Here is a 13,837-nt window from a genome sequence, read left to right as displayed (position 1 = left end):
TGGCAGCTCTCTCTTGTCGTTCCCCCTTTTTCATTTTTCACCAGGACAAAGCGGTTCTCCGGCCAGATCCCGCTTTTCTCCCAAAGGTGGTCTCCCCGTTCCATCTTAACGAAGAAATCGTTCTTCCGTCCTTCTGTCCTGGCCCCTCTCACAGCTTGGAGAGGTCCTTGCACACCCTGGACCTAGTGCATGCACTTAGAATTTATGTCTCCAGAACCGCGCCGTTCCGTAAGTCAGATGGTCTGTTTGTCCTCCTTTCTGGTCCCAAGAGGGGTGAATCGGCATCCAAGGCCACAATTGCCAGATGGATTCGTTCCGCCATATCAGAGGCCTATCGGATTCGGGACAAGTCTCCGCCGCGGGGGGTAAGGGCGCACTCTACCCGTGCAGTGGGAGCCTCTTGGGCGATTAGGCATCAGGCGTCGGCCGACCAGGTCTGCAAGGCCGCCACCTGGTCTAGCCTGCACACCTTTACTAGGTTCTACCAGGTTCACACCCAAGCATCGGCAGATGCTAGTTTTGGGAGAAAGGTCTTGCAGGCAGCAGTTGCACACCTGTAATAGGGTGGCAGCATTCAATTATAGTGCAAGCCCGCTGAGGGAGGTTGTTGTTTTCTTCCTATCTGCGGGTTTTTCGGTATTCCCACCCAGGGACTGCTTTTGGACGTCCCATGGTCCTGTGTCCCCCAATGAAACGATAGAGAAAGTAGGATTTTTGTGTACTCACCGTAAAATCTCTTTCTCTGAGTCTTCATTGGGGGACACAGCACCCACCCTGCTTGGTTTTTTGGTTGTTCAATTGCATTTGCCTGCTATTCTTCAGCGGTCTTATGTTCATAGACCTCTTGTTTGCACGGCTGCATTGTTTTAGTTACAACTTGTTTTTATGTATGGTGATTCTGGTACTCCTCCCACTGCTTGTGCACCAACTGATCTGAGCCCGCCTCCGGCTCGGGGTGTATGCTGCTAGGGAGGAGCTAACTTTTTTATGTTTACTTAGTGTCAGCCTCCTAGTGACAGCAGCATAACCCATGGTCCTGTGTCCCCCAATGAAGACTCAGAGAAAGAGATTTTACGGTGAGTACACAAAAATCCTACTATCTCACTCATCTTGCATTTAGATAAATTCCATCCTTGATAAAGACCGTAAAATACGCGGTCGAAACGTTGGATGAAATTGTTTTGATCCTTGCACAAATAAATATACATTTGAAGCATCAAAAGCACCTCTATTTTCTTATTTTTCATTCAGTGTGCCAGAGTTTTTCTCATTTATTGTATGCGCTATTTTTCTATGAGCAGCTACGGTTTACACAGTGAGCCAGGTATAATCACTACTGTTCCTTAATGGTACAACCTCTTTGAGCTAGAGCATTGTCATCCATGAAGATAAAATTGCTTACGCCTATGTAGTTCATGCAGAGGCACAATTACGGGGTTAATGATGTTATTCAAGTAGCAGGGGCTTGTCACTGTACCATTCATAAAGTGTAGGGCAGTTCTGTATTAACTAGACAAAGCTGCCCCCCATTGTAACAGTACTACCACCAACTGGTGACAACAGTGACTGATGCATAGTGCTCTTCTCATCATCATTGGCGGCCATAATTTCTGCTCCGCGTTAATCGGCTTTTTTCATCGAACGACAGAGTCCCACTGGTCCATCGTCCAACAAGACGATGACGCCTGTGCCTATTGGTATGGTCAGGAACTGCAGATAGTCTAGCACGCAAACCACGCTGATGTAAATGGTTTTGAATGATTTGACATGACACTTGGGTGCCTCTCAAATCATTAAATACACCTGGATGTGTGTGACATTCATCATCCATTTCCGAAGGGCATTGTTCTCAATGAAAAGGTCATCAGTGTGTGATGTGGTTAAAAGTCCACTTCTTTGCCTTTCTGTGACTCTTCAGTCTCTCTGCATCTCCGTTGCAACCTGCTGATGACACACTGACACTCATAGCTCAGTGGCCAATTCCATCTGAGAACTTCTTGCTTGAAGCCTCACAATGGTGAGGTAGAGTTGAGATATTCTAAGGTGTCGTCTTATTCTCCTGATGTCAAAATGTGAATAGCATGATGAGGATGATTGTTTACATACCAATTCTAATTTAACCCTGAAATGTATTGGGTGATTTATGGCACAAACACCAGTTCTGAATTTTTCTCCTTGCTGGAGAACGGCAAGTTATGCAAAAACTACTGAAACACTGAACAGTTGCATATGTACACTCAAAGGATTAGAGAAGGTCACATGAAGCTCTCCTGAAAAGGTTAGAGGGCATTTTAGGATCTTCTTGAAGTTTCACCCAAAAACCAAATATCCCAAACTTTGAGTAATAGGCTAGTCACTTCTTGAAGTACATCACCTCACCGCCCTGATCTAATCTAATCCCTTTCTGCTCTTCACAAAATTAACTTCCAATTCTTGTCCCCTGTATCTTCTGATTCCATTACTCTCCATGTACTTTTTTACACTCTGTACCTGTGTAAATTGTGGCTGGTGACCGGTCCACGCAGTTGGTTTTCAATCCCCTATTAAATCGATGGCTGGACCATATATGACAAGCTTTTCTCTCCCTCCCCCATTTACCTTTTGTGCCTCCCTTATTTCCTTATAGACTGTAAGCTTACGAGCAGGGCCCTCACTCCTCCTGGTATCTGAATTTTGTTATTTTGTATGGTCTCATATTGTCTGTACATGTCCCCTTTAAATTGTAAAGCGCTGCGGAATATGTTGGCGCTATAGAAATATTAATTATTTATTATTATTATTATTATTATTATTATTATTATGCACCCAGCATTAGATGGAAACAAAGCACTATAGATTTCTGAAGTGGCCAGTAATGAGGCCGGATCAAAATCCCATTTGAACACCTGTGGAGAGATGTTAAAATTTGCTAGTTGTAGAAAGCACCCTTCAAATATGAGAGACCTGGAGCAGTTTACAAAAGCCGATTGGTCCAAAATTCCAGTTGACAGGTGTAAGAAGCTTGTTGATGGTTATAGGAAGCGATTGATTGTACTTGGTTATTCCAGAGAGTGCAACCAAATATTATGTTGAGGGGGGCCAATAATTTGGTCCAGCAACTTTTTGCAGTTTTGTGTAAACTTTTCTTTTATTTTTTTTTTTTTTTTTTTTTTTATTTTTATTTTTTGTTGTGCTGTTCTAAATACACACAGATCATGTGTAATTACAATAATTTTGTGGGAAAAATACTTCATTTTCTGGTACAATTTCAAGTTGCAAAGTCTTTCGGCCATGACTGTATGTAACCACATTATTTTAGTTTCATTTTCGTTTCCTCTCCAAAATGATTTTGTTTTTCTCGGTGGAGTTGTACAGATTATATGGGTGACATTACAAGAGGCAAAAGTTCTGAAATTATTTTGTAGATATAATAATTTTATATGAAAAATATGACATCAAACAAAAGCTTGCCCTTTTCACAGGGATGTGAAGACGTTGTATGTTACTTATATGCTTTGTTGTAAATGTCTGGGCTGGTTTCAATCTTCAAGTCGTGCCCCCAGTTAATCCACCAACCGTCTGTGCCATTCACTTGTCTATAAGATGAGTTTAGGTGAAGGCCATGGGGGGGATAAATGGTGTTAAACCACATCTATTAATGCACAATTTCTAAGCTAGATCTATGCTATGCAATTGTTGTAGTTGGTTGTTTAGATGGTAGCATGCACCATTGACCATTCCCTCTTGCAGAGCGTGCATGGACACCAGTGAGACTGGAGATCTTGACACCTGCACTGTGCTAGGAAATTACAGAGAAGCCCAGGAGTACGCAACGTTTGGTACAACAGAAATGCTGAATTACTCAGTAAACATATATGATGAGGGGAACCTGCTTTCCATTGTAACAAGTGGTGGTAAGTTCTCATCAGTTTCCTTAATCATAGTGACCTCTTGAAGCTCAATGAGGAAAGAAATCTCACAAGGGTTTTATTACCCCATCTGAGAGCAACTTGATATAGGGGCGCAGAACCTGATTCCAGCAGTGTATCACTTACTAAGCTACTTGCTGCAGCTGTCATAAAATCACTATTTTATCATCTGCAGCCCTCGGATGAGCTCTATTTGTGTCCGCTTTCACCATGCTTTATACACTGTGTGTAAGCGGAAAGTGCTCATGAATATGGAGGGGTACATGGCAGCAGGTTGTCTAGTCCTCCAGTAATACAAAAGCGATTCAATCAGCAGGAGATTCACAACTACAACAAACGATGCAGTTAGTGACACTTAGCTGGAATAAGGGTCTCTGGCCCTACATCATGCTGGTCTCCGATTTGGTAGCAAAAAGATAATTCCTTTCAGAGGAATTGTCCAGCTCTGAAAGTCTGCAGATTTCTGAATCCTTAGGGTGCGTACCCAAGATTGGTGTTAGCGTTTTGGATGCAGCGTGTTTGTACAGTACAGTGCGTATACGGCCTGCAGCAAAAACTGACCTGCTTTTCACCCCGTAAGCATGTCCATTCTTTGCTGCAAAGTCCCAAGCGTCCTCCGTAGGGAGAACACAGCGAGGAGACCGCAGCACCCTGATCGGGGTCACAAGCAGCAGCAGCCTCCTGCGGAAGAGATTTGCTGACCTGCCGCATCCAGGACGCAGCGGGTCCTGATCATGGGCACGTATCCTTACAGTGTGCACTAAGCAAGCTGACAGGATTCTCCGGTGTTGCTGATAAAAGCTGGCGGTCATGCCCATTACCCAGCGTCTTCAGCGGTGACTCTTGCACTTGTGTGCAAGTGTAAAAGATTGATAAGTAAAATGAGAAAGCTTGGGCTCGGGGAAAATGTGTGTAGGTGGGTAGATAGCTGGCTTGGTGATAGAAAACAACGAGTGGTTATTAATGGTGCTTACTCAGATTGGGCCAGGGTTACTAGTGGGGTACCACAGGGTTCTGTATTGGGGTATTGGGTCCCTTACCATTTAATTTATTAATGATCTGGTGGATGGCTTACAGAGTAAAATATCAGTATTTGCAGATGATACAAAACTATGCAAGGTAGTTAACACAAAGGAGGACAGTTTGCATCTACAGATGGATTTGAGTAAAGTGGAGAATTGGGCTGAAAAATGGCAAATGAGGTTTAACACAGATAAGTGTAAGGTTATGCACATGGGAAGGAGAAACAGATGCTACAAGTACTTACTAAATGGAAAACTGCTGGGGAAATCAGACATGGAAAAGACTTGGGCATCTTAGCCATTAAGAAGCTAAATTGGAGTGCCCAGTGTCAGGCAGCAGCCACCAAAGCAAATAGGGTGATGGGATGCATTAGAAGAGGTCTGGGGGCACGAGATGAAAACATCATTGTCCCTCTGTACAAATCACTCGTCAGACCACACTTGGAGTATTGTGTGCAATTTTAGGCGCCGGTGCTCAAGAAAGACATTACTGAACTTGAAAGGGTTCAGAGGCGGGCAACTAAAATAATGGAGTGGGGGCATTACAATGCCCAGAAAGGTTATCAAAATTAGGTCTATTTACTATAGAAAAGAGAAGACTTAGGGGAGACCTAATAAATATGTACAAGTATATCAGAGGGCAATACAGAGATCGCTTCCATGATCTGTTTATACCAAGGACTGTGACAAGAACAAGGGGGCATTCTCTTCGTTTGGAGGAAAGAAAATTTCTACATCAGCATAGAAGAGGGTTCTTCACAGTAAGAGCAGTGAGGCTCTGGAACTCTCTTCCTAGGGAAGTGGTGATGCCAACTCACTGAATTTAACAGAGGAATGGATGCTTTTCTTGATGGCAACAGTATAGAAGGTTATGAATAACATAATATTACAGGTATGTAGTTGACACAGCTTAGGAGTCGGGAATTTTTTTTTCTTTTTTCCCTATGAAGAAAATTGGCTTCTACTCTGTGGGTTTTTGCCTACCACAGGTTCAACACTGAAGAACAGCGGCACTAAAAATAGGCTGAACTAGATGGACATAAGGTCTTCCTTCAGCCTTAAAAACTATGTTACTATATGTCTGTTGTCACTGCCTAGGATGCCAGCGTTGGGGTCAGTGCGCATAAGAATGCCTGGCACTTCCAGTCATGCGCACTAGATCTCTCTGAGTCGGGACACATCATAGTACGCATGACCTGACGTGTCGGCACCTCTGATCATGCGCACTGAGCTTAAGCTGAGCTGTGACCCACAAATGTATCGTTCACTTCACCTCTTCAACAGACAGGAGTCATTGTCCTTGTAGGGCTTCTGTTAGGACACATAATCCAGTCACTCGTCTATCCAACATAATCCATTCATGTGTACGCTGAATGTTGTCATGAGTTGTGGACATGGAAAAGGATCTGGCTCCTTCTTCATGCCTCATACTTGATACTCTATCGATCTGTACACACTGTGTCACAACAAAGACTCTCTATATTGTCTGCATATGGAAAGCGCAGATAAGACAGGGCAACTATCAGAAGTTTTCATATAACCAGAGTGCAGAACTTTTTTGACTTGCCCATGTATATACCGTGTAATGTCCAAATGTTTGACTGATGTAGTGTAATGCCACGTGCACACAATGAGTATTTGAGTTTTTTGCCACCTTATTGTAAGCCAAAACCAGAAGTGGAACTATCAGAGGAAAGGTAGAATAGAAACACAGAAACACAGCCACCACTTCTGTATTTTTTTTTTTTTTTTTTTTTTTTTTTTTTTTTTTTATTTTTTATAACCCACTCCTGGTTTTGTCTTAACAATACTGAGTTAAAGAAACTCACCAAATACTCAACGTGTGCATATGGCCTAACATTGCTTTAAAAAATACAGGTGTTTGTAGTTTTATTTTTATCAATTAATAAAATAAAGAGAATGGAAAAAAAGAAAAATGCAAGTCAAAATAAGATTTGGTGTGTCCATTTTGCCTTTCATCTTTGTAGGTACACTTTTATCAAAGCCAAGGATTTAGCAGGATTATAGTCGGGACATGATGATTTTCATTTGTAGGTTGAAACCGTCATTGACTAAAGCTCTCCAGAACAGTCCGGAATATTCCTTACAGCATTCACAATGATGGTGGTCTGACCTGCCCCAACGAGAGTTTGCTTTCTCTGCTGTGTGGTGGTAGTGTATGCCTCCTGCCGCTACTTCCTTACCTGGGAATAGGTGTCAAAACTTTAACTCTTTGATCCCTTCCAGTGAGCAGGTGACTTAAATCCTGACTGAAAACTCAGTTTCTTCTAGAAGTTTCCAGACTAATCACGTCACTGAGCTCCTAGGCAAATTCACTGCCCTTTATGAAAAGGCTAATAGCAGACTGTTTGCCACTGACCTTGAAAGTTCAGGTGGCCTAGGGACTGATACCCTTCCAATTTGTAGCTGGCCTCTCCAGAGGTTTCAACAGTCACCTCAGGACAGGACCGTCTCCATATCACACTCCTCACACAGACTTCAACTGCCACTCTGAATTTACCTCACACCTAAGCTCCTCTCCCTCTCCTTCTAAAGGCCCCGTCACACTAAGCAACATCGCTAGCAACATCGCTGGTAACGAACAACTTTTGTGACGTTGCTAGCGATGTTGCTGTGTGTGACATCCAGCAACAACCTGGCCCCTGCTGTGAGGTTGTTGGTTGTTGCTGAATGTCCTGGGCCATTTTTTAGTTGTTGCTGTCCTGCTGTGAAGCACAGATCGCTGTGTGTGACAGCGAGACAGCAACAACTAATGTGCAGTGAGCAGGGAGCCAGCTTCTGCTGAGGCTGGTAACTAATGTAAACATCGGGTAACCAAGAAGCCCTGTCCTTGGTTACCCGATATTTACCTTTGATACCAGCCTCCTCCGCTCTCACTGCCTGTGCTGCCGGCTCCAGCTCTGTGCACATGTAGCTGCAGCACACATCAGGTAATTAACCCGATGTGTGCTGTAACTAGGAGAGCAAGGAGCCAGCACTAAGCATTGTGCGCTGCTCCCTGCTCTGTGCACATTTAGCTGCAGCACACATCAGGCAATTAACCCGATGTGTGCTGTAACTAGGAGAGCAAGGAGCCAGCGCTAAGCATTGTGCGCTGCTCCCTGCTCTGTGCACATTTAGCTGCAGCACACATCGGGTTAATTAACCTGATGTGTGCTGTAACTAGGAGACTGGGGGCTGGTCACTGGTTGCTGGTGAGCTCACCAGCAACTCGTGTAGCCACGCTCCAGCGATCCCTGCCAGGTCAGGTTGCTGGTGGGATCGCTGGAGCGTCGCAGTGTGACAGCTCACCAGCAACCTCCTAGCAACTTACCAGCGATCCCTATCGTTGTTGGGATCGCTGGTAAGTTGCTTAGTGTGACTGGACCTTAAGGCGCACATACAAGCTTTATCAGCTCAGGTGAACAGCTCCAGTAAAGGAGTGTAGGAAAATGTTTGTATATGGTAAACGGCAAAGAAAACCAAATCTCATTAAAGATGTGTATTTCAATACATGTTATACATATTGAAATACACATGTAGCTATTCTTTGTGGTGCTGTGGGGCCCCGAGGCTCGGTGTCGGTGCAGCGGTGCATTACCTTCAGGGACTCCACTCGGCTGGATCTTGTCACAGGTAGGAAATCTTCTATTTTGATTGTCGTGACGCCACTCTCAGAATTGCGGTCAATGGGGACCGCCACTGCAGGTTAGGGGTGCCTGGGGCTGATGGTAGGTGCAGTCAGTTGTAATAGCCTCCTGAGAGTGAGGCAGGCCCCAGGGTCCCGTGTAGGTGTGTGGAACTACAAGTCGCAGAATGACTCACACGCACAAGCAGGATGTCTTTCAGGGATTTTACTCACTGATGGTGGCAGGGTGAGTAACCCGGGCGTAGCTGGGATGAACCAGGCTGGAACCAGGTGTCCTTCAGGCTGACTTATGAGGGTGGCTACCAACTCGCCTTCCTTAGCCCGTTGTGTTTTGGGGTAACCCCTGCTTGAAGCCCTGCTGGGGTCGCCCAGGGAAGTTGCTGGTGCCTCTCTCCCCTTCTTTTTTGGCCCGTTTGCTTGTAGCCTGGACCAGGTCACTCCGGCTGCTTCCCTCCTGTGAGCTATGGGCCCTAACTTTGGCTACGTGGCTGCGGACTCTGTGGTGTTGTCTTGGGGGTGTAAAGTGCCCCCTCATGCAGGTTTGGCAAAGGAAAGGTGAATCTATCCCTGCACTGGGACCTGCTACCCGTTTGGGCCTGGTTCTCCCTGACAGTCTCCTTACTTTCCACTCCGTTGCTCTCTCTTTAGCTGTGTGTGGATTTCGGGCAGCACTCCCAGGTGACCGTTCTCCCCCGTCGGTAGTCACTGCGCGGACGCTGTTAGACTGCAACAGCCCCAGGGTCTGCTCCTCACGTCTGCTTTCCCTGAGCTGCACACTAAACTGGCTCACTGCTCCTCCTCTCCTATTCTTGCCTACGTCACCTAGCAACCAGGCTCTCTACCACACCCCTTGAGTGGAGATGGAGGCTTCGCCCCCTCCACCCCTCGGGTGGAGGTGGAGGCTTCGCCCCCTCCTGGGATCCCCAGGGGTCCTCTCAAAGGTACATGTGTGAGACCTGATCACTATGCCCCTGTGTAGTCACACCTCGGTCAGCCTTCTGGATTACCTGTTTTGTACTGTCCCCAGCAGGGGTGCAGTACTCAGTGGTGCCTGACCAGGTCAGGGGCGCCACAGTGCCACACAAGCTTACATCTGTAGAAGAATATAGGCAAGCCTGCCTCCATAGATCTGTGGTTAGTTCTCCAAGATGTTTCAGACTGCTTACCTACAGAGTTCCTCCAAAAACTATCTGCAGGTGTATCTAGAAGTTATGATGCTGTTTGAAAGACAAAGGGAGGTCATACCAATATTGCTTTGATCTTAGATTTCACTTTTGGACATTTCACTTTGCATTATATTCAGCATTTAAAAATACTTCTGTTTGTTAAAGCATTCTTGCTTTGCAGCATTTATTTCACACTTCAGTACTGTGTGTGTATACAATTATTATGGTGTGTGTGTATATATACACATTTATATGTACACATTTATATGTACATCCAAATTGGTGTAATCTGATAGTGGTTTTTTTTACTTATGTATCCATGTATATGTTAAATCAAGCAATAAGTAATTTTGAGTCCTGTGACGAAGATGTTGTTGTGCATTACAGGCGCTCATGGAACACACGTGGCCAGTATTGCTGCAGGGTATTTTCCTGATGAACTGGAAAGAAACGGGGTTGCTCCCGGTGCACAGATTTTAGCAATAAAAATTGGTGACACGAGACTGAGCACCATGGAGACGGGCACAGGGCTTATAAGAGCGGTATGGATTCTTTTCTGTCAATCAAATGTTGGCACTACTTTAATGATCAGGTCTTTGTTTACTGTACTGTGACTGGCAAGAAACTAATTCTGTTTACAAATACGGCACTCCTTATAAACCCAGTTGGTGCTCAGATAGGGTCCAACTCCATGAACAATTAAGATCCTGCACTCAAACTTGTAAAATTTGCAAAAAGAAAACTTTTTATTTTTTTTTTTTTTTTTTTTTTTTTTTTTTTTTGACAGGCGTAGTATTCTGTGAGACAATCAATATTCAATAAACGTTTCGGTCATATGTGACCTTCTTCACATTATTTCACACAGGCTGCCTGTGTCAGGGGTCTCTCCACTGATAAGCATGCTATTCTGATATGCTGCCACTCAGGTCCTCTTTGGTATACCGAAGAGGACCTGAGTGGCAGCATATCAGAATAGCACGCTTATCAGTGGAGAGACCTCTGACACAGGCAGCCTGTGTGAAATAATGTGAAGAAGGTCACATATGACCGAAACGTTTATTGAATATTAATTGTCTCTCAGAATACTACACCTGTCAAAAAAATAATAAAAAATTAATACATTTTTTTTCTTGCAAATTCTAAGTTTGAGTGCCGGATCTTACTTAATTGGCAAGAACCTATACATCAAAAAGGTCTGTGGCATCTCACATGATCCCTTGGTTTGCTTTGTGTCTATGCATGTTGATTATTTAGGGATACACCATGTACTTTCAGTCGGGGGTCTATTCTCTGCTGAGCTATAACATCCTCTTTTTTACTGATGGCTCACTGTCCTTTAAAAGAAATCTATCATCAAAAAATGTTTTGGTGTTTTTTGGGGTTTTTTTTTTATTTTATTTTCCTTTTTTAAATCATTTTTTTGTGTTTTTAAAATTATTGGCAATGTATTTTATATATTTTTTTTTTTTTTTCCTCCACCAAATTATAAACTTTATTAAAAGTATTGTCCGGTCTTCTAATAAGTGTGCAGTAATTTTGTGACTCCAGAATCCTACCAGCAGTCATTATCATCCACTGTTGGGATTCTCTGCTGTTGCTTGCAAGAGCGAGTGTTTGAGACTACAGGTATGGGATCTGCATGCATGACGTCACATGCCGAATAAAGCCATGTGCGCTCGCTATAGTTTCTTTGTTTTTTCTTTGTTTTTTTTTCTTCAGCAAAAAGTACACCCTATGGCAAAAGAAATCTTAAAAGAAAAAAAAAAAAAATCAAACAAAAAACACGCCTGTGGTTTTGCCACGGTTAGGTGCATTTTTTGCCCATATATTTTTGCCCATGCGCTTTTTCACTATGTTCAGTGGAAAAATGCAGGGAAAAACACAGAAAAGAAGTGGCACGCTACTTTTTTTTTCTTCAGTAAAAACTGCAGGCGAAAAAGAATCAATGTGCGTACAGCATTTCTGAATTTTCATAGATTTTGCTGGGGAAGGAAATGCATGCAATTTTAGAGCCACAAACTGCACCCAAAAAACACAGCAAAAACTAGTGTGCACACAGGGCCTTAGTGTGTTAGGCCTTGCTCAATACAAGTGAATTGAGAGAAGTCCCCACAGGCTAACCAGCTACAGGGACGTTAGGTTGTCATAATTTTTTGTTTAGAATAGCAATTTCCCTTTCTTAAAAAATACAGTTGAAACCAGAAGTTTACACACTATCAAAAGAAATCAGCCAAGATGTTTTTAGACTTTCCCATGATGCTACACAAAGAAGCAGTGTGTTTCAGGTGTGCAATAAAATACATCCACAGGTGTGTCTCTAACTCAGATGTTGCCAATAAACCTATCAGAAGTTTCCAAAGATATGACATCATCATATGGGCTGTCCCATATTGTTTAAAGGCACAGTATTCTTAGTGTATGTAAACATTTTGACTTTGCAGAAATTAATAATAGTGGCTTTAAAACATTCTCTCATTAATCTGGCATTTGGCAAATATAAATAATTTTGGTTCCTAATTGACCTAAAACTGGAACGTTTTATTCTGGTTTTATGTCAGCTAGTGAGGAAAACATGCAGATGTGTCTTTTTAGAGAGTGGATGTAAACTGGTTTCAACTGTACCTTGTTGAATTTCCTGCTAAGGAGCTGCAAGTGCAACCATGTTAGTACTTTTAGTTCTAGCTCTCCTACCTCTCTGCCCTCCTCCAGGCACTGAGGGACCTGTCTTCTCCACTCGAGATCTTGCGCACATGCTACATCTTGGAGCGGTGGATTCACATATTGATAGTGTGACTTTTTAACATTAAAATTCATCCGGGATTTCTAAAAAAAAAAAAAAAAAAAAATCAAAACCCCCGAACAAAAGTATAGATTTACTTTACCTTAGAGCGACTTTGCTTAGATGACATTAGATTGCGGTAGAAATACCTGCTGACGGGTTTCCTTTAGAGGTCTGGCTGTGATTGTGGTTTTCAATGTGCAATTATCTTTCAGAGAATGACATCACCATATTTAGGGGTATGTATCGCTCTGATAGTTTTTTTTTTTTTGTTTTTTTTTTTTTTTCCTTTTAGTCTCTACCCGAGAATTTGTTTTATTTTTGTACTTTTGTAATAACTTATTTCTGTTGACATTGCCGTAAGGCTTATTTTTGGCGGAACGAGTTGTAATTTTAAAATACACCATTTTTTTGAGGAAAATTCAAAATGCAGTGAAATTGTAAAAAAAAAGTCGCCATTTTGAGAACTGCAGCTTTTTTTTTTTTTTTTGTAGATGTGGGCCCTCAGTAGCCCCGAATACTGATACCCATCGGTTTTTCACCATCATATCACTCACTGACACCCTTCAAATGCCGCTGCCAAGATTGACAGCAGTGATTTATATGTTTACACTGCAGCAATCAGAAGGTGCTTTGACAAATCCGCAATGAGCACAGTGCTTACAAGCTCTTTTCTATGGACCTTGTAGTCACTGGGCCTTATCCCTGTGAGCTTCAGCCCAATGCTGCAGATGTAAAGCTGCCACATATAGCCACAGTGGCAACAGGCAGTCCAGACTAGCAGTGTGATGAAGCTGCTAGCCTGGAGTTTGCCAATTGGGAGGCGGCATCTGGTGAGACAACTTCTGTTGGGTAGCAAGTGCTGCTACCTATGGCTGAGAGAATAGTGCCTCATATGTCAAACAGATCGAATAACCCAAATCGGTATCCCCATAGGTTCAAGCCAAGGGGGAAATACAAGGGGCAATTGACTAAAGCCCCCGTCACACACAGAGATAAATCTTTGGCAGATCTGTGGTTGCAGTGAAATCGTGGACATATTGTTCCATTTGTACACAGCCACAAACCTGGCACTGATTGTCCACAATTTCACTGCAACCACAGATCTGCCACAGATTTATCTGTGTCTGTGACAGGGCCTTAAGGGATGTGATGCGAGGTCACCCAGCTTGTATCTGACTTGTGAGATACTCATCTAGATCTGTACTAAGTATCTCTGTAGTTCCTAGTATCTGATGACTGATGCCTATGACCTAATCTTTCCTTTTTTATATTTTAGCCATTGTTTTTTAATATGTGACTTTGTTTTGTAC

The 13,837-nt window shown here is 43.2% G+C and overlaps 1 protein-coding gene across 4 annotated transcripts in view; it reads left to right on the top strand.

Moving 5' to 3' along the window:
- Positions 1–13,837, top strand: part of TPP2 (tripeptidyl peptidase 2) — a 252,335-nt gene that overhangs the window by 41,649 nt on the left and 196,849 nt on the right. For all 4 annotated transcript variants that reach the window (XM_075336693.1, XM_075336691.1, XM_075336694.1 and 1 more), the window contains exons 6-7: positions 3,730–3,893; positions 10,133–10,287. In XM_075336693.1, the coding sequence (XP_075192808.1) occupies positions 3,730–3,893; positions 10,133–10,287 (319 nt within the window). The remainder of the gene's footprint in view (positions 1–3,729; positions 3,894–10,132; positions 10,288–13,837) is intronic.

The sequence above is a fragment of the Anomaloglossus baeobatrachus genome, chromosome 2 (genome assembly GCF_048569485.1).
Source record: "Anomaloglossus baeobatrachus isolate aAnoBae1 chromosome 2, aAnoBae1.hap1, whole genome shotgun sequence".
NCBI classification, from domain to species: Eukaryota; Metazoa; Chordata; class Amphibia; order Anura; family Aromobatidae; genus Anomaloglossus; species Anomaloglossus baeobatrachus.
This window is presented reverse-complemented; position numbering and strand designations above follow the sequence as displayed.